Consider the following 27,203-nt stretch of genomic DNA (forward strand, 5'->3'; position numbering starts at 1 on the left):
CAAGCAATCGCGCGACCGCCATCCCCCAACATGGCGTCGCGGGCTCGTTTCGTTTTTCTTCCGGTAGATGGCGGCACTTTTGCATAAGGTCTATTACCGTTGGCTGGCAGAGGTAGAAAGCTTTGCTCTAAAAAGTTTTGCCTAGTTTCAAGGCTGCGATGCTCAGTGATTCAAGGAATTTCACGTGTATATCACCGAAGAGTAATGTCGATATGGGTTATAAAGCAAGGTATTGTTAGATACCTGCAGAGACAATACCTTTTAGGGCCTATAAAACCACAAGAAATGGACGCGGCAAGCAGAATAATGTTACAGCTAGGTTACGCTACCAGCGGGGACGAAGTGGGAACATGTCGCTATTTCCTTAAATTAATATAGAAATTATTGTGATAAAGATACGTTTGTGAATTGAGACAATTCCTCTCCACAAGCTCTCACGGGTTTTCTACGCCTGTGATACGGAGCTGAATGTTGATCTTCTGCTTGGTTTCTATTGGGATTCTTTGTGGCAGTCCTTATAACACTCCAGCGCTTTTTTCTTTCAGGTACTTCTCAGGTTTTACATGTGTTGTTCGTGTCATGCAGAGATAGATGCAAAATGTATTATCAAGATTCGTGCAGAAATTAGTTATGCGATTTTTAAATGTAAAAATACAAGGAAATCGAACCTCGCTCTCTCCTCAAAAACGGGGGGATCGACTGCTCCTCGCCTTCCACCCTCCGCGATGACGTCGCATCGCGGGACCAATGAGGAGAGCGAAAAACGCCGCGTTCCGGTAGCTTTGAGCCCGTGGTTGCCTAACCTGGGAAGCTGATTTTTGCGCTTCTCCATGGACGGCATCGTCAGTCGGCACCTCACCAACCGCGCCGACAAGGAGGAGAAGACAGATACCGCCGAGATCATTTTCCCGTCGCTGCGTGTTGCTATACTCGGTTACAACTCAAGAACGGCACCACTTCATGTAGTGTATCACTGCGCCAAAGCGCCAGACCCGTGATGTCAGTGCGCGCGCGTTTTGAAAGGGGTTTGCTATGAATGCGTAATATCGTCTGTCTTGTCTCACGCAGTTTGTTTGTCGTCACTGGAGTGTTTATAAGCATATTAAGTCCATAAAATCACGGGAACGGCTCACGCCATGTTCAAAATATTCCCAGTAACGCCCTACTTGCGCCGCGCGGAGAAACATCCGGCTACGGTGATAAGGCGCAGCGGCAACTTCTGGTGCCGTCCTTAAGTTGTCACCGAGTATAGGCCTTTTTTCTTTCTGAATTCTACCATACTCAAGCTATTTCTTGGTTAACAGGGCGGCTGTTCATAACGAGACCTGCCCTAAAGTTATGCCCCGAGTGATTCAAGGTGTGCAGTGTGTGCGCTGCCCTCCTACTGAGGCTTTACGTGACCTCCACCTGTGGGTTCACTGAGAAAGGCGAGAAACAGTCGCATATTTAAAGAAATTACTCGGGAGATGCTCACACACACAAACACAAAAATAAATAAAACCGACCTTTAAGAACAGCCTGTTGCGTTAACCATTCCAGCAACACGGCGAGTTACAAAAATTCGTCGTGTACAATGCCTGGGCCTCAACGATAATCTATATGTGTGTGTAGTTTTCGTCATTTTTGAGAAATTCTGGATGTGATAACGTTTGTTTATCGTGAACCCAGCTTGTATATTAGCTCTGTCCTGACAATACTACATACAAGAGCTCCTTCGTTTAATTCATAAAAAGCCATCACACAGTTGCGAGGTAAGTCGTGTAAGGAATGGACCGTTAGAATTACAGTTGTCTTTCGCAAAAGCTTTACAACAAAAATAGCTTGGTTGAATTTGTCTTATGGAACCCCACTGGTGCTAGGTGAAAAAGGTATGGTTGTTTTTTTTTGAACGGAACGGCGCTTCCCAGTGCAAAAGCGCGTACCCGAATGTCGGGACGGACCGACAACCCTTAGGCTGCCGTCCGGTTTTTTGCGATGCTCGCCGATACACGGTTTCCCACCACTTCTCGCGTCGACGCTGATATCAACCGGAAATAGATGTCGTCATGCGGAACGCAAACGGACGATTTGGCATGCATTTTAAGCGGGATTCACACGACGGAGAAACCCTCTCTTTTTGGCCCGCGGGACCCGCTCACGTGACCGGTTTTAGGCTCCGCCCCTCGGTGGGGATAGCCCGCGGTGGCTCCGCGAAAGAAAATGCCTCCGCATGTTTTCGCTCGACGGCGGTGGCCCTCGGCGGGGAATGGAACCTGTTCCTCGGCGCTGTCGTCTCCTAGTCACCCCGCGTAGCTCCGCACGTGTGGATGCGCCGCCAGGCCGGATAATCCGGTCACGTGCTGTTGACGTCACATATCCGTCCGCCTCCGTGAGAGGGTTTCTCCGTCATGTGAATCCCGCTTTAGCGAATCGCGCAGACGCCTAGCGGTGCTGAGAGCGATTCATCGTTAAGGTCCCTTTCATCGTGACTTGAAAGGGCACACAAGCGCTCGAAGAGGGCACTAGTGCCTGTCCTCTATTAATATCTGGGGTTGAGTTATTTTTGCTTCCTTTGTTTATTCGATACGACGACACATACAAAATATTGCAAGCTCAGCCAATAGTAGGGAGCGTACAAGGTTCCGCGTTGCGTCGTCGTATCCATAGGCTTTGGGTGTGACGTAGAAGTGCCGCATTTTCTTTCTTTCTTCCTTCCTTTATTTCTTTCTTTCTTCCTCCCTTTATTTGTTTCTTTATTTATTTACTTGGTACCCACTGAGCCTTTTTGGCATTACAAAGGGGGGAGTAACAAAAAGAAATACATCAACTAGTCACATTGATAACCAAATATATCTGTATCTGTAGACGTAAATATTGAATGACTTTCTTATTTGTGCACCGATCCTGATAATTCGTGTTTGCGGCTCTATCGGAACGACACGAAGAACAGACGCAGGTCCGGAAAATTACTTGTAAGAAAAGCGTTTCAGGGCCCCTTCATGCAAAGTGAGCGCATTAGGCCCCGTATTTACTCCCACGTCGCAGAGCAGAGCAACCGGAGCATAGACAGCAAGAGTGCTGAGGACAGCACCCGCATAAGACCTGATGCGGCCGAAAAACGACCTTCGCAATCGCATTTCGGCATTCGGCAGGTAAAGAACGGATAAGGGGAACCCGACACATCAATACCCGCGTTCAGAAAGTGGGATTCGCAGACCGCGGAAGAATCAATGGGAAGCATGGCTGACAGTGTATATACTGAAAAGTCCACAGCGCCTCCATGAACCACTGCCAAAATATGCGAGATTCGTGGCATATATAGTCACTCGCAGATGGAGCAGCCGAGAATCACGATGATTTTCGACGTGCTAATTCAACATTCTTAAACAACCTCCGACTCATGTGTATTTGCTTTCTTTCACGTGTTTTTGTAAATAACTGCTTGGTCACTTGTTCAAAAAATCTGAGTACCCTCTTAGCCTTTCATTGTGGGCTTTTTCGGCAAAATGAGGAATTTATGTATCGAGTGTCCTTTCTAATGGATCCGGTCTTGTGATGTTGTAACGCGACAGAACATCCCCGTAACAACATAATTGCTGGCTATACAAGCACAGAAAGTTTTGGGCCTGCCTTGAAGACACTCAAAACTGGACTGAAAGATCGAATTCTTCACTTAGACGCTGCTTTACTGAGCACGTTTTGTTGCATTCATGGCCTTGCAGCTGGGAATTAGGTTGTCACGGGAGGCTCGTTTCGCTGACATGCACAACTAGCATTTCTTCGCGTCGCAGTTTGTCTTGATGCATGTGCTTTGGTGCAGTGAGGATGTCTGCGAGCCGTGCAGGAACCCCGAGCTGAACGAAGGTTGTAAGAGGTGTGGATGGCGCAGGTACCGCGTGCTCAACAAGGGTCCCGAAGTGATCAGCCGTGACCTGCTGGGCTACTACGGCGCCGTCTGGATCCTTATATTCCTCGCCTCCGTCAATATCCGCACCTATACCACAGTGAGTGGGCGCTGAAATTCCCGAGAACACCTTGGAATCCCGGTTGTCATTTCGCTCCCGCTCTGAGCTGCACCGGTAGGCTCTTTATTTAATTTACTCCGACATATACTGGCGATCCCATCAGGGATTGCAGCAGGAAGGGCGTGAAGATAAAATTTCAGATAAGTACACGATAAAGACACCTACATCGCAATGGAAAGGAAAGAATAAGACTGACAGAATGCGATCCTTTTAAATCTTTGGACCAGGGGTGCTATTCCAGAAGGCCCGAGTTTGAGCGAAACTCGGTCAAGGGGCGTTAATAATAAGCTCATGATAATGTTTCGGGGCAGGGTTAAAATGCTTTAAAAAGTGCGATTCATGCTACCTGCCGATTATTCACGTGACGTAATCGGTCCAGGGCAGCGCGCTCCAAGGATGCGCGATTAAGGCGTGGCGCATCTTTCAGTGCGTTCTCTCGCTCCACTACTTCCCCAGTGGCTACTGGAGGCAAGCAAATCCCACTACTTTATTTGATCTTACTTTTACTTTACTAATCTGTATTTCACCACGAAGTTCATTTTATTTTTTATTCCAGGCGATCATATGAGCTTTTTGTTTGAATTTTTCGGCCTGAGAAGCGGTTTGGGCCGTCGGTGGCAGACAATGCAATCACGTGACTGTGGCTGAAATGCAAAAAAAGAAAGCGGGTGATGAAAGCGCGCCACATTTAAAACAGTTCCTGCTCGTATTGCGTTATCAAAACCCTCCGCTTTTTGGCAAAAAAAGTTCCTCGGGGCACTCCAGTCTGCATAAGCCTGGTGATAATAGCAACTACTCTGATACATTCTACTTGCGCCTTTTTCCTCGCTTTCGCTTCCTTGTCTTTTGGCACGGATTACTTCAGACGGCTTCTTTTCTGCTATTCCGTTTTTGCGTCAGTTTCTTCTCTTTAATTTGTTCGTCTTAGTGTTTCAATTACGTCGGCAAGCAAACTGGAACACGCCACAGCCTCCGGCCTGGGTTCTGCGAGGGTGGTGCGCATCTGTCCTACTCCCGTGACATTGCAGGGCGCGTTCCGTTGGCTACTGTGAACCACTTTGCTTACTTGGCTTGTGCTTGCGCAGAGCTGCACTGTGTCACCCTCAACCCACGTAGCAAACATAATTCATTGGAAGAAGAGAGCACCGAGAAAAAAAACATTTCCCCGAGGGGGAGAATGTGAAAGTGCGAATGCACGGTTGTCGGCCCGCTTGCGGCGCTTGCGCTCGGCCCCCGCAGCCCACCGCCTCGCCGCCTTCTCTTCCATCTCTTCCATCGGGTTTGTAGTATCACGTGTACACCACGCAGTTATCAAGCCGCTATAACGCCGCTGAGTCGCCAACGCACGCCGCTGACGACGTAGTTTGAATGCGTTAAAGATAAGGCGTGCCACTAACACTGATATCACGTCGCGTCCGTGGCTTGGTCGGTAGAGCGTCGCGCTGCGGCCGCAAAGTCCGCGGATCGAAACCTGGCGCCGGATGCTGTTTCTTTATAGAGGAGCACTGCGGACGCCGACGCCGTCGCCGACGCCGGCGGTGGATGGTTTGGGGTCGCTTATAAAGTGCATACTTAAAACGGACCGCCCTGCGACGGGCGTGGCCAACAGCCAGGCTGGGGATTTCAAAGTAGCGATGGGGCGGCATGCAGAAGATAGCACAAGGCGTACTTTATCAACGTAAGCGGCCCCAATACAACGGGCTGAATATGCCAGGCGTGCTGCGCCCGATTCCGGCGGTATCGCTCGAGGTGTATCGTATGCTCCACTCGGGGCGCAGCTTGGATGTCATTTCGAGCCCCCTACTCCGCACCCTCGCGGAGTGGAGATGCTGCCATTTTAGATGCGAAGTTGTCGTTGTCCGCCGTCCGCACGGTACTGCGCATGCGCGTTTATTCAGCCCCGTCAGCATTTGGGCTGACGTCAGCGCAGTCCACTATAAAAAGAAATGGTTAGGCGGCACCTTGTTGAAACTCGGGAGTAGGCGGAACTCGGCCCTTCTGGAATAGCGCCCCAGGAACTGGATATAAGAACATAAGCGTCAACAAAAGCGACCATTGTTTCGGCTATCGTGAACAATGAGGCTTTCCGATCAGTTATCGGTTATGAAAACCACTACAATAGCCATGAATGAATAATAAATTTCCTCTTGTGCTGGTTTTATCTTTCGTGTAAAAGCATTGTTGGTTTCTAATTGTAGTCATTGACCCTTTGTGCAGAGAATTTCTGAACTTCTTTATGGTCTGTTCTCGCGCAATTCCTCTTTTTTGTACGATTAATTGATATGCACTGTAAGCTGTATTTGTTCAAGAATGTTAAAACCCACTCCCCTCTATAATGCTTCGGCCTTGAGGGCACCTGTAAATAAATAAATAAAAAAAATAAATAAACAAATAAATAAATAAATAAATAAATAAATAAATAAATAAATAAAAGGTCTAGAAGAAAGTAAATGCAACGACTTGATTAATGGTTGCTACATTGGCATATGCATCATGTAACACAAGATTAATAAGAAAGACTACAATACAGGTAAGTAATTTAACTGAGAACAGATTTATGTGAACGCCAAGAAAACACGGCCAACAAACATCAGGGTATTCGCCCTTAAAGGAGCCATGAAGAGAAAATGCAAGTTGGTTTTATTCGAAAGATTTCGTGTTTTATAGTGCCCCCAGCGCTTGTCCGGATACAAACGATGCTTTATTCACTGAGAAATTAAACAACTTAGGTTAAAATTTTGATTTTCCCGCTAAATCGTTTGTTTTCGGGGTCTGCAATGACATCACAGGAACTGACCGCTCTGCTAGCTCTGCAGCCTAGAATACCTTTATTCGCGCATCCGCCGTACAGGGTACAGACACGTATACGCTGGCGCCGCCATTTTGGGTCGCTCGCTCGCCGCCGAAGCAATGTCAAAACCGCGCTAAAATTATCGCCGCAACGCGGTTTACTGAAGAAGTTTGAATGATATTGTCTGTTTCGCGTTGCTAGGTCTCGTGGGAAACGAAAAGAACAACGCGTTGAGCACGTTGGCCCAATTGCGGCGGCACGGGACCGTTCAAAGGTTGTCTCCACCCTGTACAGCGGTGTTGGTTTGTTCCCGCGTTTCTTTACGTTACCCGAACCTAGATGGCGCCACCATACCGTGGCAAGCGTTTGCTTTGTTTTTGCCGGTATTTAAACCTGGCTTGTTTTTCTTCTGGGAGAAAATGTTCGTTCCCTGAAACAGTGCTCGCTCGACAAATGTGGTCACGTAAGACACCGTTGCTTGCGTCAATCGGCCAGTGTCTTCTGAGACAACCCCAAGCCCCGTAGTGCTGTGCAGCTAAACCAAGCATGCTGTGCGCAGTACGAACAGCAGTACGCATCAGTACTTCTATGTTTACATGTGCTTTCGTAACTTCCTGTTTGTCCCATCATTCTTATTGCTTTGTAAAGAATGTGCCCTAAATTTAAGCGCAAATCGCTCGTTCGGCTAGTTTGTAAGCTCTACCTAATTTGCGTCTGCTTCGGCCGGCCTCCGCCAATCGCAGAGCTGGCTCGAATGACATCATAGGTTCTGTTGCAGGAAATGAGCTGGTGGGTCGCATGGACATTCCCTTTTTTCCTAATTATGTAGCTTATTTGAGCGAAGTTTACGTTAAAAGTGGTGTCAGTATGATTCTAACCAGGCAATCTTTTGAATGAACCAAACTTGTGTTTTCTCTTCATGGCTCCTTTAATTGTCTTGAGTATTGCATATTGCATTCAGTATTGCATAAGCACGGCCAGTGTTCGCTAATCCTGGAGTGATTCGGCTCAAGTTTATTCCATGCATTAATTGCCAACGAAAAAAAATGAGTTCTCAAAGCTGTTTGTCTTGAATAAGAATTCGTTAAGTCTCATCCGATGTTTTTGGCGTGTTGTTCTAATTTGATCACACGCATGGGCGTCCGGAAGGGGGGGGCAAGGGGGGGCAACTGCCCCCCCTTGGAGATTCGGATATTTTTATGCACTACAAAAAAGCTGCACAGCTTGGTTGGCCCATAATTAAAATAACTTTGCCCTGAAGGGCGGAAGAGAAGAGAGAATGACGCCGACGTTCTCTCCTTTGTCCCGCCCTTTAGCGGAAAGTTTATTTAATTATGCACGTGTGCCAACTTGCCCAGCAATCCATGCTACTAAAATGATTAGTACACTCAGGTCCTGCGTATCCGCATGGAACGCCCTTCAGGACTGCGGTCAACATTGCACTTTAGACGGTGGGACTCATCGATTTACAGTCTCGGACTCGCCACCGACTCCCCGAGAAGCAGTCCGGCATTAAATTTTCCCATGCATACTTATGGCTTCGGGGAATCCTCGGACTACCCGCGGACTCTACACGGTGAGTCCGAGACTGTAAATCTAAGAGCCCCACTGACTGACATTGCCGTTCATGTGACGGCAGTGAAACAGACTGCCTCTGCTGGCTATTTAAGGAGGAGGAGGAGATAGCCTTTATTACATTAGGAAGACACTAGGTCAAGTGGGGGAAGTGGGAGTAGAGGGTGGGATATTCGAGGCTTTGGACATCTTGAAAATAAACCGTTCAAGTTGAAGCTGGTTGGCTCCTTACGAAGGCGGAAGAGGCCACGTGGGGTGAGGAGAGCAGGCTCACGGCTCTAAACTGCTCGAGCTAGACCGCTTTCTAGAGAGTAGTGCGCAATTGAAGTCAGCGTGGAGGGTTCCAGTGTTCGAGGGTCGATGTATGAGGAGGAGGCATTTGGAGGAGGCTTGAAGTTTCTGTAACGCGTAAATTTTGGACAGTGCCAAATTAGGTGCTGGAGATTGGCGGGTGTGAGGGAGGCGCAGAAGGGACATCGAGGCGGCAGGGATGGGGTGTACCATTTACGGAATGTCTCTGTGGTTAAGCTAGCATTTTCAAGCGAACAATTATGAAAGGCTTGACGTTTTTTTTTTTTCTCTTAGCTCTAAATTTATGCAGTCTTACCGCAAGAACATCAGTTTTCGGACAAATTTGCAGCTATATCTAGCCTAAAATCTTCACCGCTACAAGGAGAGTGTAACATCCTCCCGGGTAACGGAGGAGAACCTTTTCTTTCCTCCATGTCCCGTCCCGTCCCATCACCTTGTACACCCTTTCCTTCGAAATTGCGAAATATCGGCACCACCCAAGCCCCGAAACAAAACATATAAATCAGCCCCTCAAAACGCTTGTACGCCTTTATTGCATTGAAAGTGAGGGAGGCCAGTAGTATCTTTATTGTGTGAGCCATTTCAACAGACTTCATCACACATGCCATCTCGCAATTTGCCCAGAAAAACTCGAGGCGTCTGCAGCTGCTATTCAAGGAAGATTGACGGAGTGCGGTTGTATGTATGTGAACGTATTTTGCTGTGTGCTGGCGATCAGTTGGCGTGAGTCAAGAACCCTCACGCAGCCAGGCTGCCCACCCTTCTTTACAAAGTGACAGTAACTTTTCGCATTTTCTTTATTAACTGTATTTCTTTGTTCGGTAACGAATTCCAATGTATATTCTGCAAGTCTGGTTCTAACTCGCTGTTTGTAATTTTTGTAACCACAAATAGCGCCTTTTGGGTGCCATCCAACCGTTCATCCCCCCCCCCTTGCTAATGGATGCCCCCCCCCCCCTTGCAAAAAGTTCTGCGGACGCCCTTGATCACACGTGACATAGGTGGATATCACCGTTTAAACGACCATGAATGAAAATGTTTAAATGACCATGACGCTTGCAAGTCGGTGGACGCTTTTGGTTTGTGCTACGCAGAACGAATGAATTTATTGTCAAGAAAAAGGAAAGGAAAGAGCACCAGCAGGCGTAAATTGTCACACCTAGGGGTGGACACCGGAACGCCTGCTGGTGTGGGAGTTGGGGCAGAGGATGACAGATTCAGAGAGAGGAGAGACAGATGATAGAGGTGACATACTTAGCCCTCCCGGATGCGCAGCAGAGCCGCCTGGGAGTCGCACAGCAGGGCGCAGCGTTCGGGCGCGGGCTCCAGCTCCAGCAGCAATATTTCACTGAATTTGCATCGGGCTCTCGTGTCACCAAGCAAACCAGCTCCTCTGTAGGGGCTCCGCAAAGAAGGGAAAATCAGGGAGAAGTGGCTCAGCCCTCTCTGGTCGGGGCGCGATTGCGCAAGTGTAGATTGAAAATAAAAGCTGGCTGGAGTAGTTCAAGACGACGGTCGTTTCTACAGGTCGCACATCCAAGGCTGATCGTTATTTCCCCACTCGCAAGGTTTCTGTTCTCCTCACAGCTTGCTCCTCACATATTACTATCATTCGAGTTTTGCTGTTGCCGTAAAAAGGAGTACAGTCAAACCCGACTATAACGAACCCCGATAGAGCGAATTATGCTATATATAGAACAACAATAAATCAGTTACGGAAATACACGCGAAACATATTCCTTATAACGAAGTTCACATCTAATATATCGAACTCGACGTGCCTAGAATGGCCGCCAAAATGCATGGTCTCGGAGCGGCGATTGATATGTTGATTGGCCGCGACCGCTGAGCAAAGGCCGCGACTGAGACATTGCGCCTCGTAGGGAGTGACATGACGCCCGACACATTCCGTAACTGTTTTCGACGCGCGGAACTCACGACGGAATCCGCCCAGTCACTGAGTCCGGACCAAGACGGCAGCTCGCCAACCTTCCCGATGCTGTGCCGAAAGGAGTGTCCTTCGAAGTGTCCTTCGAAGGTTCCCTGGGTGTCGACGACGACGTTGCCGTCACTGTAAGCCCGTTGGATGCGGGCACCGTCAGCAGAACCGTCATAATGCTGATGAAAAGCACCGAGGAGGCAAAGGATGTCGCGAGTGGAAGCCGTCCGACGCTTAATGAAGTGCTTTCGGCAGTCGATGTCCTCCGCCGTTATTCCTTCGGTATTGAAGGACACGGACTCGAACTAGTGCAAACAATGTCTCGTGTAAAAATGCTGTGGTAGTTGACGTTGCCCAAACGAAAGGGAAAACAAAAATCACCGCTTTTTTTGGAAGTAGGCAGTTAAGGCGTTAAGTCGAAAAGTAGCTTTATTATTTGCTATAAATCCATTGTTTTGTGTCTGGTAAAGACTGTGGGCCTGCTCTCTACGGCATGCCAAGGAATGAGGCACACTGCGGTTGCGTGAAAGAACTCTTTACTTACATCTTCCAACGCGCTGTCGCCCGTCCGGGCATACACACACACACCATCACCAGAAACACTTTGCTCGTCCCGAGTCCGAGTCCCCGCGCGCGGTTCTTCTTCACCACCCGCTCCTACACGCCCACTCACGCCATCTCTCCGGCGACCGGGCCGCACGGTAGGCGAGGAGGGCGAGGGAAGGGAGTTCGCGGCGAGGGGCTACGAGCAACACCCTTTAGGCCAGAAGGTGTCGTGCCAAGGCGCTCCCCACAAGACGTACTTTATTTTGTTCGTTTCTGCATGCGGGGATGGCAAGGGGATTCCCGCGTATTGCGAACTCGTAACAATAAACTCGTTATATAGGCGGGTTCGGCTATATCGAACTTTGGATATATCGAACTAATCGTGGCGCATATTGCAGTTCGTTATAACCGGGTTTGACTGTAGATGATTTCCATGTAAATGTTCTTCCCGGTGTAGATTGTATCACGCGGGAGAACGATTGCAAGTGCATTTCGAGTGACGCCCAGGGGGCGCATTGCTCTCCCCTATACGAACAATTAGGTCTTGATTATTACATTATGCAGAGTTTGAAGTGTATTCAATTGTGTTAGTTGCGTATTTGAACATTCACTGGGAAAAACCAGGGGCGACCTCGATGGAAATAATTCTCAAAGTCGAGAAGAAGCTCATTATGGTTTAAAGAACCGCAACATTAGTATCATCATCACCACTGTCTTCAGTCCCCGCAACCTTTAAAACACTTCCGAGGCCTCTGCTCTTTGCGATAAAAAGGCAACGAGGCTCAAAGCAAAATAGAGAGAGCCACGGCGGCAGGGCTGCACGCGGTATCAAGGAATGCAACGCAAAAGACAAGGCACCAAACAGGACAAATAACGCAGCCGCCGCAGTGCACGCATTTTTCAGCCCCTTGTCCCCTGAGCTACAAACGTTTCTCCAAGACCGCATCCACCTAGCTTACTAAGGCAAATGCGCTTTTTTTTTTCAGTTTAAAAGACATCTATTGAAAACTGCATAGCTATAGCAAGCAATATGTCGGTATGAACCACGAAATGTGTGGATACCCGATTTTGAGGGCTCGAATCACCGCAAATCACCGTGACGCCATTGCGGTAGTTTGAACGACATACGAATAAGAAATGTACAAGTGCAGCTACGTTTTTTTAAAAATCCCAGTGCTAAGAATTACTTTTCATTAATTAACTTTTCCAAACAATTGCAATGACACAAAAGAACGACGGCACGAGCGCTTTTTCAGTACCGTCGTGTTTTTCTCGCTCTAACGTTTCGAACAAGTGCGGACCAACTTGCCCGACAATGCGTTTTACGGCAGCTGCTTTCCTCCCCATACCGTAATCTGCACTGGGTCTTCCTCCGGCAGGTGCTGCGCTTGGTGGCGCCTTCGCCGCTGGTCGTGCTGGGCATGTTCTTCTTCTTCGGCGTGAACAAACGCGGCGCCCTGAAAGGCATCACCAGCATGCTGTCGGTGGACATGAACTCGTTCTACGACGTCCGCATCTGGCACAGCGCCGCCTCGGACGTGCTCAGCTCGCTGGGAATCGCCACGGGCGCCATCTTCGTGTTCGCCTCCTTCAACCCTATCAACACGCCCATCAAGAGGTGCGCGCCATTCGCGCTCGCTCAACTTGAGCCCGTGTTTTTCACAGCGGTGTGCTGTAGGTCGAGTCTTTTCGTCACGCTGGGGTAGCAGCAGGTTGCCAGACCTGCCGTTTACCGGGTTTGTGGGAGTCGACTGCGCATGCGCGACGGGTTACCGCGAACGGTGACTTACCGGCGCTTCCCGAGCAGGCGAAATGTACCTTCTCGTCTTCTTCACAGCAAACGCAGTTCGCTCGGCGCTTGATGCTCGGTACAGCCGGTAAAACTATTCTTAGATGACGTTGTTTATTACATTTTTCTCGTTAAACGGTGCTCAGGAGTACGACAAACAACTATTTTTTTCCGGATGGGTCAGCAAAATGGCCGCCCCTACTCGTGCTAAGCCTCGCCCGCCTCAAATAGTTCAGATAAGTTTCTGCGCACGCAAAGCGCTTCTGCGTCCCCAAAATTGTGCCGGGCACGGTAGTGTAGGTTATTGAGTTATTATTTCAACATATCTTACCCATTTCATGCCGAAATATTTAGCGCAGACGTAAGTTCTAGTTTACCTTGATTCCGACTGTACTCAGTAGATGGCGCTGTCGAAATCACTTTTCTTTTTTAAAGCTATACAAGTAACGGCTACAGTATTCTCAAAACTAATAATGTTATTCTGAACGCTGCACCCGAAGCGTGAAACATTTGAGCTACCTTAAACAAAAGCAGATAGCTGTGCATGAGCAACAAAATTATGCGCGATTTGTTTCGATACTAATGCATTAGATGTCGCTGTGTGTCCCACGGCGGCCGGTAAGCCTGAATCCGCAAACCGCAAACCGTGTGCATAAACGCGTTTTACCGTTTTCACCGGGAAACGGAAACTCCGGCTTCCGGTAACACGGTAAACGGTAACGTAGACACGGTAACGATAAGCTAAAACTGCCTATTCGCACTAAAAAAATTAAAGCTGTTCCACTCCATGTGAAAGCTGTCGGTAGTGCAGAGCAGTGATTCGCCATAATGGGCTGTACCGCCGTTATCTGCTTACTGCTACCACCCAATGAAATTCAAGTTTCCCGCCATCGCAGTGCTCGCGCGCCCCCTGCCTGAAACTGCGCCAGCGGTAGTTGTGTTCTCTGTGCTTTTCTCCCCGCACGTGGCGGCGTTGCACTGCCACAATTCGCGTTTACTATCGTAAAATCCAACCCAACGGGCGTCTTTAACCAAAGGAACGCGGGCGCTGCCGGTTAATTACGTATATTTTTTCCTAAAATGTACCTATAGTTTTCTTTGCGCTAAACAACGGGAAGATGTATGACAAGCGCCAGCGATTCATGAGTTTCAAACGCTTACGACTATATAAACCGCTTGGCTTTCGAAGCCTCTGGGCTACGCCGCGAACAACAGCGTTACCCCGGGACGCCGCCTTGGTGCTCTATATACTTGGACGACAAGGCGAGGGCCTAAAGTGCTCTGCACTAAAAACAGCGCATAGACGAGGACGGAAGAAGTGACAAACTAGAACGCTCTAGTTCTTCCGTCCTCATGCCTGCGCTGTTTTTTAGTGCGAATGATGTGTACCCAACTAGCGCAACGTCAACCCCTAACATAACTAAGGTAGCGCCAATCTGTGATCTCGCCGCCTTTCCCCTCACCCACCCTCCTTTCCCCGTCCGTGTTTTGCCATTTTCCTTTCCGCCGGCCAGCGCCGGCCACCATTGGCGGTACGAAGTCACGTGGTAGCTCGCTGCCGTTTTGTAGGGGCGAAGCCCCGTAGGAGCTCGTGCTGTCGGCATTTTTTGTCGTCGTCGTCGTCTCATGCAGTCACGGTACTAAAACACCGGGATACTCGTTTTCCAACACCTCGCACTAGAACATTTCACCCCCGTGGGCAAAAACGCGTACTAAAAGAAAACGCCGGGACACTCACGCTTCGTGCTTAAAAGACATGAGACTTTTACAGTAAAGCTGTATGCCTTAGTCCCCGGCCGTATCATGTCTGTGGGCAAAAACGCCAAGGCGCTAATAATACACTTATACACCGCAGGCTTCGCCCCTCCCCATGTTCCAGGTTAATGGAGATGGCCCGGGATTTTTTTTCCTTTTTCGTGGCCGGGTGGGGCTTTAAAGGGTCCATGCAGACAAAATACAAGTTTCTTTTACTCGAACCCGCCGTGGTGGCTCCGTGGCTAAGGCGTTGCGCTGCTGAGCACGAGGTCGCGGGTTCGATTCCCGGCCGCGGCGGCCGCTTTTCTGATGGAGGCGAAAAGCAAAAGCGCGCGTGTGTACGATATTTCAGCGCACAGTAAAGATCCCCAGGTGGTCAAAATTAATCCGGAGCCCTCCACTACGGCGCGCCTCATCGCCTGCGTTGCTTCGGCGCGTTAAACCCTACAATCAACAACAACAACAACAACAAATCAATTCTTTTACTCGGAAGATTTGGTGTTTCATAGTGCTCCTAGCGCGTGTCCGACAGAAAACGATGCTTATTGACTGAGAAATCAAACATTTTAAACCAAATTCTAATTCTTCACTAAATCCGTTTGTATTATATTTATATTTGTGTTCACTAGTATTTTATGGAACTGAACATCTGCAATCTTGCTAATAATAACGTACTGTCTAGATATTTATGCTAAAAACAACCTTTTCATCGAATCTCCTGTTTGCTAAACTTTGTAAAATCACGTACGTCAATCTTTATAGGAGGTCCCGTTGCAGCCTGTGACTTTAGGACCTCCTTCTGTATATCCTAACCATGTACCCAACATTCTATTTATAGTAAAATGTTCTGACTTTGACTTTAGATCGTGTATTTCGGAGCGTCAGCAATGAAGTATCCAGGTAAAATTTAGAACTCCTGCGGACCGCGTAACGTGTTTTTGTTTGCCGTGTCCTTTCACGCGTGACACTACAATACCGCTAAGAGGCCGCTGTCCACACTTGCTCTGTTTCAGACCGGATTGAAGTTGGCTTACTTTTGTCACAATTGGAAGTAATCGTTCGTGAAAATTTGGGCATGCTCTACGGATTGGGCCACGTAAGTGGCGATGCCACTTATGCCAGTTAGCCAGAGTCGTGTCAGACAATCCTGACGCCAGTGCATTTGAGTCGGCCGTCAAAGTTGTGGGGATCGCGACTTTCACGCGAACCCCTTTCTGGCTAGCTTCCAATCGTGGCCGGTGTTGCACAACGCGCCTCGCTCACGCGACGGGAACCATACGGGAGGGCGCCAGCGACCGGAGGGTTCGTTGCCGCCAGGGTGGAGGCGTTGACCCTTTTCCCCTCTGCCTTCTCTTCCTCACCACTAGCGCCACGAAAAGGCGAGGTCTGGTGGGTTGTCGCATGACGAGAGGACACTCTCTTGTCTTGGGGATGCGGTAGCGAGCGGGAGACTGCAACCGCGCTCGCACGCGCAGCGCTGCGCTGTTCCGGTATACCATCGGTGAGTCGAACCATCTAGATCTCTAGCGTTGTTTAATGCCCGGCTCACAGTGTTACCGCTATGGCGGACGATCAGTCTGTATGCAGTGTATTTGATTCGCACTTTGCAATAAATGCTGCCATTGATGTTTTGCCCTCGCCACCTCCTGCCTTTGTCTGTCTCCACAAACAACGGACCCGTCCGCAGCCGGCATTCGCAAGGCATGTTTGCTGAGCGCGGATGGCTGCGGATGGGAAATAACGTAGTGTGTGAAATGTAAAACCCCACAAAGTGAGCGCTGTATGCACTGATGCTTCTAGCTTTACGTGTTCGTTCGTATCTCTCCTTGTTCTCCCCACCATCTGTTACTGCTATAAAAAGAATGTGCACTAAATTTAGGCGCAAATAGCTCCTTCTGCAAGCTGATAAGCCCTGCCTAGCTTGCATTTTCTTTAGCTGGCCCCAGCCAATCGAGCAGCTGCCTATAATACGCCGTAGTTTCTAGTGCGGGAACCGAGCCAGTGGGTCGCATGGCCATTCTCCCTTTTCCTAATTACATAGCTTATTTGAGTGAAGGCTGCGTTGAAAGTGGTGTCAGGGAAAGGAGAATCCCGGCGCTGGTGTTTAGGTGCCGATTTCTTTGCGGCAACCATAGAATTCGCGGGGAGAGGGCGCTGCCCTTTTCGGGCGGGAGCCCCGTTAGCAGTCCGTCTGTTCAGTCGTTTCCGTAGTTACCGTGATTACCGGGACCCGACTGCACCAGCGTGCGCGGAAGGGCGAGGAGGAAGAGCGAGGAGACTCACCCTACCGTGCCGAATGAACGAGCAAGGTGAGGGCCTGATGGAGTTTGGCCTCGGTCGTCGTGGGGTGCGGACGTGTTTTTCGTTCGCTCCTGCGAGGCCGGGGCGGTATCGCGATTATGCCGGCCACGCGTCGCGAGCCATGGGTGTTTCGTTCGGGCGTCGCGCGCTCTGCTGCGTGGGGCCGTCGAGCGCCTGCTCCCGCTCGCCAGTAACCGCTCGTCTACCACGAACATCACCCAGCAAGCTCCCCTCACTTCGGACCTCCGCGCACGACTCATCGCAGCACAGCCTCGCCTCTACGCTCCACCGCTCCCGTCGAGAACTTCTCCCGGACGCAGCATGACGCCAGGACCTGTGTTTGTGGTGTGTACTGTGCTCGGTGGCCCCCAGTGACTGTGGCAACGCGTCTTTTCCTCGCGGCGCCTCAACTTTTCTCTTTACCTATCTCCTTTTTCTCTACCCTATTCTATTCATCCCCTTCTATATTCCCTACCCCCCGGACTGGGTTGTATGCCGGTGAGCCCCCAGCTGGGCTCAATTATATCCCCAGTCCATTTCTTTTCCTTTTCCATCGAACCACCTAAGAAGAAGAAGAAGGGCCTGCCCGCGGAACAAATCCTACCGCGTCGAATGCGCAAGTGCCCAGACGGGTCCCGGTAACCACGGTAACCACGTACAACACGGAACATCCGAACTGCTAAAACCCTGTAATGTTTAAGCCGACGCAAGAGAACCACATCTCCCCTGTTTCAGCAGATTTAACAGTGGGTGGAACTGGGTTTTATTTTTTGTACGTAGGAATTGATTGCATGCACGTTTTTAACACAAAAAATGGCCGCGGCTTAGCTCAGCCCCCTCCTGGATATGCAAAGCGAAAGCTTGGTTCAGCCTGGTTAACTCTTGGTTGCACGCAATTGGTTAATCTATGATTCAGCTGTAGTTATTATACTATCCGTACAAAGCCTGCCTTTGTCTGTGGTTTTGGTCCCCCTGCCGATGTTTTCCGAGCCGAAAGGCTCGCCCGGCGATATCTGCGGTGTGGTCAGGCGCCGCTTGCCGACGGTGGCTCAAAGCCTCCAGATCCCGCGCAACGCTCAAAGGAGCCGGCCCGGCCTCACCTTCATACATGGCCAAGCTGGCGTGCACGCGGAAAGTCACGTGGTCAGGCACGAACCCGCTGCGGAGAGCGCATGCGCCTAGAGTTCCTGTATATCCCTTAGGGGAGCTATATACAGGAACTCTAAATGCGCCAGGCCGGCAGCATCAGCGGCGGAGGCGAATGCAGCCGTCGGCGGAGGTCGGCCTGTCAAGTTACGTGATGTGTTGCCATGGGTACGGCGCAGCTGCGGTCAAATGAAGGTCAAATTGCCAGCGACGGCGAAACCGCTCGACGAGGCTAGTAAAGCTTTGCTTTGAAAGCATTAGTAAACTTGTTTGGGTCGGAATCCGACGTGGCGACCAACAGGTGGATGACGGCTCAAGGAATTAACACGGGGTAAAAGAAAGCTTGAACACGGCGAGTATACACAGGAAAGAGCGTTCGAAACAACCAAACCTGCTGGCGTGGCTCGTGCACGTCAGTATTCTTCAGCGCGAAAGAAACCTTAGGCATATTTGGCGGGAAACAAAGTAGCGAGAGTATCAACGTTAGTTTAGTTGAGTACACGTTGGATTATATTTACCTTGGTAAATGAAAAAATATATATATTTTTAAATTTTCACGCACCTTGTTGCGTATATGCCACGTTACAGCTTGCGCTGCCTGTAGACGCTGGTGCTTTTCCGCAAAACTATTTTTTTTTTTACTGCCGTCTATGCTCATCACGTGCAACTATTCCAAAACAAACATGGTTGAGGCTACACGCGCCCGTAGGCCGTCGTACAGGCAGGTTTTTACCATTTTTGAACAGGGGGTCGAATCGGAACTGAACCCCGAAGTGCGAACCGGAATATAACCGGTATGTTTTGCATGAACCGTTTCTTTTTGCACGCTGAACCCGAATGAGAACTGAACAGAAAAAAAGAAATAAGGGTTACCAGCTGACGATAAATGGTTTGGCCATGTGCTGTTGATATGTAGTGTCAATGCCACAATAGTAGTGTTACTTATTTACTTACCTTCACTCTGCAAACGCGGGCGCATTTCTACCCTTGTTTATGATCGATTGTAGGGTTTAAGAAGGTTCAGCAGTGCGGCGCCAACTCAGATTCGCACTTTTTTGCTTAACAGATGGCATCACATACCGCCCCCAAAAAGCTGTGTCAGGTAGCAGCAATCTAGCAGTGTAAAAATAACCAGGACGCCGAAGCACGCTTTATTCTGCCGCACGAAAGAAAATATAGTTCCGATGACGGCACGCTTCAGCCATGCTCGGACACGAGCGTTCTCTAATATGACCGAAGCGAAGATTGTAGTATCTTACTCCGTGGTGCTAGCCAAGAATGTCAGATAACAGTACGGAATGAATACTGGCATGACCTGGCCCAGATGTTGTTTTATTCTTGCCTATTCGCATGCTGTCTTTTTCTCTGGCGAACACGAAGTCGGCGACTTGAAAAGAGGGCTAGGAGGGTGCTTTTCGCGGTCTGAATGAAAACCTAGATTCATTTCCTGCGCCCCCATATAACGTCCCCGCGTCTAAGAAGGCGAATCCCGGCCTGCAAACCAATCCTTAACGTATCTTTGCCGTACGACCACTTAATTTCGTCGGGTCCGGGCAACCCAGGAGGTGCTGTCGAACAAGTTAATCAAGGCGTGCGAATGAAGCGCGCATTGGACGCAAAGCTGCGCCAAAACAGGCCCAAAACAACTGTCGCTAAAGCAGACGACAAAGCCGTACCGCCGACGCATCCGACGGCCAGCAGGCACCTTGGCGTGGTGAACGCTGGGTAAATTCGCCGCGCCTTCTACAGTGTGCTCCGTGAGTGAAACCCTCCCCCTCCGGCCCCACCCCCGCAAAGTTGGGTGTTTATCGTCCCGCACGCCGCAAATGAACCGCTTGCTGGTAGAGGCAAATGCTTTAAGACAACGGAAATAAAAACAAAGTCTGTATAAGGAAAGATCACGCAAGCAGAGATGTAAAAGGAAATGTAGGATAAGCAAACAGAAAAAAAATTAAAAAAAAAGATGTCCTTCTTTCAAAGACTAATACCCTCGCCACACGGCAAATTTAACGTTATTCCCATCGAATGTTATTCGATCGACTTAATGCCATTTTCTTGACGCGCTGCTACACGGCCCAAATTAATGTCATTTGTAAATGATGGCAGTTGCGATGGCTAAAAACTTGCCTATAGAAAATATTTTACTAAGCGCTTTAGTATTTGCGAAAACTGAGCGAAAATAGCTGAAAAACGTTTACTGCAATTTTGAATGCACTTTAAGCAGAGTTACAGAAACTTATTGAGCACGGTTAAACATCATATAAACAAACATGGCCGCTGACGCCCACCACATCAGCTGAGGCTGGCCTGATAGCGAGAATAGTAGTTTTCTTTTCTACAACTCTATTCGCCTTGTTTCATATGAATAAATAAACTGCTAAAAATTATACGCATGTAAAGATATATCATAACGCTACTAACGCTTTAGTAATCTGTTGTGGGCGGACATTCCTATTGAGTCTGTGGTGTCGAGAAAACACATTTGCTGGCTCATTCGGTCCCTAATGCCATTTTGATGGAATGTCATTACATTTTCTCGTGTGGCACCGAAATAATGTCATTTTGAACGAATGACATTCCATGGAAATGACGTTAAACTCGCCGTGTGGCACCGGTTAAGCTAAACTTCCGAGCGTGGCTTTCTTACCTCTACGCTGTATGAATGTATCCTACAGCACACTGCGCATTTCTTTGTCTTGGGGAAGGAAATGGGACGGTGTGAATGGGAACTGTGGTAGAAAGTTTGGAAGGACACATTTAAACTGCAGAAAAATTAAGCTTCATACCGACAGTAAAAATAACTCAGTGGTCTGCCTGAAGAACTTTCACTTCAATATACGGAGAGTAATATTTTTACTTTAATATCCTTAATTTCCATTAAGTTTAACATTCTATGCGTCGGCACAGTTACCTCTGTCTGCTCCTTTTAGCGATTTCCGTCTGGAATGGATTCAAGTAATAAACACGTTACATTTTACGAATTCTAGAAAGGCACCCTGGCATTTGAGGTCTCTCTACCTCACAATACGCATAACCCTAGCATTGCACAAGGCAGGCACTAATGCACACTGCGAGGAACCACTGTGGGTTCGAGCTAACTGAGCACGCTCGCGGTACTGAAACGCCGTCGCGCCAACTCTACACCGCCTCTATTGGGCAGGTGGAGAAGGGGCGACACAGGAATATGCCTAGGGTACATTCTACACCAACGTCCCGGTTGCATGATTTACAGTACAGGTGCGTACTTCCCTTAGGTGAAAGGGGCGATGGGGCGCCACGCGCAAGTGTGCGCGTCGTCGGCGCAGAGCCAGTGGGCTCTTCGGTCAGGGCAAAATCCGGGGCGCAGCGCAACCGTTGCGCGCGCTCGCATCGCCGTGCTGGCCAGATTGGCTCGCAGCAGCGAGGGAGACGCGGCCCGTTCGCTCACAGGCGCGTACCGCACGGCGTGATCGTCAAGTGTTAGGTACGACCCTACTATATGCAAGGGTAGGGACAACAAGAGCAGCCTAAGGCACGGGCCGGCAGCAGGGAGGGCTGGTGAGCTTTCGCCGGCGCAACAGAGTTGCAGCCGGCTGGTAAAGAAAGCGTCACATACCTTCGGCCAACGCCTTTGGCGTCCTGGAAGCGTCTCCCCGAACGGACCCCCGCGCAGGGCGCGCGTTCGCGTCCCGGCGAGAGGGGGAGTTCGGGAATCGTTCAAACCCCAGACAACACAAACACATCCTGAGCACATCCCGAGAACGTTCTATTGAGGACATCATGATGTCCTCAGTATGTCCTCTTCTGATACTCAATTGGTACTGAAAAGGTCCTATTGTCCGGCCTCAGCACATCCTCAGAACATCAAGATGCAGCCAAGGCTGATTACAGTACATTCACAGGACTACTGTACGACGTCAGGACAATTTGAGGACTACTTTCTAGCCGTGCTTTTTTTGCTAGGTGTTATGCACAGGGTGTTAGAGAAAGGAGGGGCCTGGGCTTGATACTGCCATCCCCGAGGTATTTGTGCAATTGACTCTTTGCCAAGATACGTCACTTCGTGTACCCCTGGAATCTCCACTGGGTACAGCCTTTATGTGTAGCATTAATCTAAAACCAGTACTGCCCAAGCCTCCTCGTTATGACACAAGTATGCAAAATATGCTGGAGATAATGATTTATTGCACAAGCAAATGCATCGCAGTGCAATGTGAGGCAACACATGCTGTGAATCGTCACCGGAGTCCACTGGAAAGCCTAGTAGTCACTGGAGTCCAACTGCCCCAACGACCCTAGAAAAATGATACAAGCAGAACAAATTAGCAAAGCATATACACAAGAATTTTCTCTGAACTGGACCCCGCCATTTTGTAATTAATGAGCCAGCTTCTGGGCATTTCTTGGGGACTACGGGGCGAGCAGACGATAGCGCAATCACACCCTGTTGCGCTGTGGCGTCCCTGGTTATCAGACGTCCCAGCGGCATCGAAACTCGGTGTCACTTTTTCGGTATGTCAACAGCGTGAACTTTAACAGTGCTTAAGGGGAACGTTTTAAAGCGACGGGGAGCAGCCAGCTTTGCCCATGATTAATTCCGTTCTCAACCCGCTAAGGCGTCAAGCGTGCACCCTACGTGTGCTGTCGTGATGGGCGTTGCCTGTGAGGATATGTTTTGCTGTGCCAGCAGGACGAATGCCCAACGTTTTATCACCAATTGACGTTTATTTTCTTCATTGTGGGCAGGTTTCCGTCATTGACTTAACTTGGCAATGCACAGCAGCCACCCGTCCGGGCGTCATTACGCCGTTGTTCGCTGAACCAACTATCGGCATAAGCGCAAAGTGCTCACACAAGAAACATGTTAAGTGCACCACGACAAAAGAAGTGTCTGCATGTGTGGAGTCTATTCACTTCACAAATTTCCTGCATCCCTCGAGAGCCGCCGTGAATGGGTCGTCGTACTGAATCGGAAAGTGTTCGAACCTAGCAACTTTGTGAGAGAAGGTACGGTCCAACGCTGCTTTGTAAGCACTGTTTATTCACTGTCATGCTAAATCCTTATCGCATGTGTCTGTGCTCTGGAGGTATTCTCTGTTCATTTCATCGACGAGAAAGTGGTAAAAATCAACCCTACACCTTTGCTGCAGCTAGGGTACGCGAAAACGGCGAGCTGAAAGCGAATTAGGAGTGTCGCGGTGGCGAAGCATGCCCGCTCGTTTCGGTAAATCGCTAAAATGCAAAACCTCTTTAAACGTGCAATAAGTGTTTAGCATGAGGGTGAATAAACAGTGCTCCCAAAGTAGAGTACGACGGTATTTACTCTCACAAATTTGCTACTTTTGAAGTCTTTCTGCTTCAGCACAACGACCCATTCGCGGCGGGACTAGAGGGCTGCAGGAAATTTGTGCAGCAAATAGACTCCCCACACGCCGACACTTTCTTTGCTGTGGTGCAATTCACACGTTTCTTGTATGAGCACTTTGCGCTTACGCGGATTGTTGGTGCAGCCAACAATGGCATAATGACGCTCAGACGGATAGCTTCTGTACATTGCCAAGTAAAGGCAATGACTGCAACCTGCCCTGAATGAAGAAAAAATAAATATCAATTGGTGATAAAAGGTCGGGTGTACGACCTGCTGGTGCGGCGAAATGTAGCCTCACAGGCAACCCCCATCAGGACAAAGCGCGCGTAGGGGGGCACGCTAGCTTAGTGGGTTGAGAACGTAATTAATGGGCAAAGCTGATAGCTGTCCAACGCTTCAAACGTCCCCCTTTAGGCACTGTTAAACTTCACGCTGCTAACATACCGAATAAATGACACCTACCGATTTTCCATGCTGCTGGGACGTCTGATAACCACGCACGGTACGGCCCAACAGTGTGTGTGACTGCGGCGTCGTCTGTTGGCCCCGCAGTCCCCAAGAAATGCTCGCCAGGTGGTGCATCGGTCGCCAGAAAATGGCCAACCCGGCAAAATTCTTGTCTATAAAAAATGAGTGCATTGCAACTTCGTTGCATAATTAAAGACTTTGACAACCTGACTAAAATGCAAAAAAATTTGCTCACCCAGCTGCACGGCTATATTTTCAAAGTTCTAAAGGGGAAGTATTGCCGGTCATGGTGCAGTGCCTTCCAAGGTGTGCTGAATGAGTAGTAGCCATTATTTAATTACCTTTACGAAAATTAGCTTAGAATGCAGAATGCATAGACCACGCTCCAAATGCCCTTTCCCTCACACCATCCTCCATGCCAATTAGATCTATCAACATACTCGCAATTCACAGGTGGGCTAAATTTAAATTTAAGTGAATGGCTATTCCTCAACCTGTTAAGCAAAAAGTCGATAGTGACCGTGAAGTGCATTACAATAACATTTTAGAAGCTTCAGGTAGCATGAAAACACATGGAAAACCCGTAGCATGAAAACCCATCACTGAGCAGGCAGCAGCTGTTCCTTGCAACAACTCCAAGAACAACAATTCCGGGACCCATCACTTTCTTAAACTGTGGGTCCTGACAGGGAGCAACAAGTGGTCCAGAATCATGTGCAATGGACAAACAAGGGCACCTTGTAGGCTTTTGAGGTTTTTCAGATTTATATCCTTTTCCGCCAACCTACAGCACAGTTGCACTAGGGGATACTGGGGCTTACGCACCACCCTCTTTAGTGTCGACATGGTTCTCAAATGGAAACGCACTCCATGCGTCCAAGGGGCCCAAATGCTCAACATCAGATGCCAAATTGCACAATCCATGCACACTGTGCGTGACATTGTGCTCACCATAGGCAGCAGCAAAGCCCTTAACAAAATACCTCAAAAGTCTATTTGCATACAGCACATCGCATGCCGGCGTACAAGATGTTGTAAGGATTAGGATAGCCACATGGAAAGTGAGAAAGTTCTGGTACAAGTTTTCAGGTAATGCTGTGGAAAGGACTACAGGCCCTTCGTACAGCAAACAAAGCGTAGTTCAGCAGCTTTCGAGTGATCCAGTTCGGGAAGACTTCGTAGCCTCCTATTGAAGTCACACGGAACAAATTCGGCTAATTCAAAGTTTCCTTCTGAAACCTCATTGGTTACAAGTGTCCACAGGTTTTGTCGTGGCTCCCGAAACCACAGAGCAAGTAGTTTGCGCATAACACCAAGACAAACATGTTTCATGTAATCAAGGGGAACGTTCTCAATAAGGTCTATAGGTATACCCGCGTGCTGTTCTTCCTGTGCCTTGTCACGAAAGCTCTGATCTGTGCGTAACTCCTGTCTGATATCTGGGTAACACACCCTGTTCTCATGTTTGCCTTTCACAATGCACTTTGAGCAGCAGAAGAAGTCTGGATGGCCTTTTGTGCACAAAACAAACGCTTTAGCAGGAGCATCACATACTAATGCATGCAGCATCATAAAAAGGGGTTTGTGATCTAACAGTTATGCCATCACCAAACAACACTTTCCTTTCATCAACAAAACCTGACAGCGAATCATTCCCGTCACTGGGCTTGCTACGGCCGAAGAAGCACTCACATCAAATAGCTCCTTCTCAACATTGTTCACATGGCCAAGAGTGACCCAAAAGGTAGTTCTCGAGCTTTTACATATTTCTAGGCCGTCTATATTGAAGGAAATGCTGAATTTTCTGCAGGGAGCTCTGGACAATCCTGAAGTATTTTGCACAGTCCTGCTTTTACACTGAAGTGCTGGTACAGTTGAAAGCTTTATTACAGTAAACACGGAAGCGAATGCCGCCCAATACATGCAGAGCGCTCTGGTGAGAGGATGGCGTGCTCTCACAGTTCGCGCGATTGGCGGATGCACTCCCTGAAACGCCTTATCGCATGCCTGCCTGCTGCACCAGTTAGTCACGGAGGATGACATTTTTTTATCACCCAATTAGAAAGCGAAAAGAAAACGTTTTAATCCACTCTCGCCGTTTCGCGCTTGATAAAAAGCCCTTCATCGGCACATGTATTCTCTGGAATCATGCCCAGGTATCTAACGTAGCTACTGCAGCAGCGCAACCAACCGTTGCCAGGGGGTGGATCTGCCAAATGTACGAGCTGCGACAGTTCACTATCCCATCACTAGACCTCTCTGCATGTACTGAGCGATACACGCTCCCGTGTTTACTGTACAGGGTGTTGCGACGATAATTGGAACACTTTAAAAAAATTTCCTGAGGTAACCACCGCTCTGTTCGCACTGAAACTTGCCACGAAGGTCGCATTTTGTGGTCTATTTTGTTTTATACCGGGAACAACGACGGTACTTACCTTTGTATTCTGAAAATAAATAAAAACAATTTTAGCCTACGGTCGCTGCAGCCTTCAGATAAGGCAGGAGTTTGAGAAGACGGCTCGGCTCTACCCAGTGGCGCCGAGACGAGCCGGCATTTCGAGGAGAGAGGGGAAAAGCGCCGCGAAACGGCACAAACCTAGCAATCGCGCAATGGCTCGGGCGCCCTCAAAAACCTCATCGCATCGCATCGCATCGATATGCAAAGTGAACAATACAATGTTGTGGTACACCGGCTTCAAATTAGCGCACCAGTCGGCGAGTTTACACATTACTCCGCTATGGTACGCGTGTTGCTAGTGGATGTCTCCGTTCAGACTCCGTTCGCACGACTGTTGAAGTCTCCGTTCGCACGACTGTTGAAGCTGAAGCTAAAAAAAAAAAAAAGAAATTCGCGGTGGCTGCTTTTCTGATGGAGGCGAAAAGCAAAAACGCCCGTGTGTACGAGATTTCGGCGCACGTTAAATATCCCTTGCAGGTGGTCAAAATTAATCCGGAGCACTCCACTACGGCGCGCCTCATCGCCTAAAGAAAGAAAGAAAAAAAAACTGTCCCCGTAACTGAACAAACGGCTGCTCTTGAAATGTCTATTGCTTATGCTACGCGAAGGAGAGAGAGAGTGAGAGGAGGGAAGGTGGTGGATGAGGAAGAGAAGGAGGAGGGAAAACGTTTTAATGATCAAGGTGAAAAAGAAGACGGGTGGCATCCTTACTTGCTGTGCTGTTATACAGGTCTAATTATTCACAATAATTACCAAACAATCAATAAAT

At 48.9% G+C, this 27,203-nt stretch overlaps 1 protein-coding gene across 1 annotated transcript in view; it reads left to right on the forward strand.

Annotated features, from left to right (window-relative positions):
- Window positions 1-27,203, forward strand: part of LOC144142018 (sodium-dependent proline transporter-like) — a 94,588-nt gene that overhangs the window by 16,148 nt on the left and 51,237 nt on the right. The window contains exons 3-4 of the mRNA XM_077673448.1: window positions 3,869-3,983; window positions 12,547-12,785. Of these exons, the coding sequence (XP_077529574.1) occupies window positions 3,869-3,983; window positions 12,547-12,785 (354 nt within the window). The remainder of the gene's footprint in view (window positions 1-3,868; window positions 3,984-12,546; window positions 12,786-27,203) is intronic.

Source organism: Haemaphysalis longicornis, unplaced genomic scaffold, assembly GCF_048455015.1.
Source record: "Haemaphysalis longicornis isolate Haplotype H1 unplaced genomic scaffold, Haemaphysalis longicornis Haplotype H1 scaffold_6, whole genome shotgun sequence".
Lineage (NCBI taxonomy): Eukaryota > Metazoa > Arthropoda > Arachnida > Ixodida > Ixodidae > Haemaphysalis > Haemaphysalis longicornis.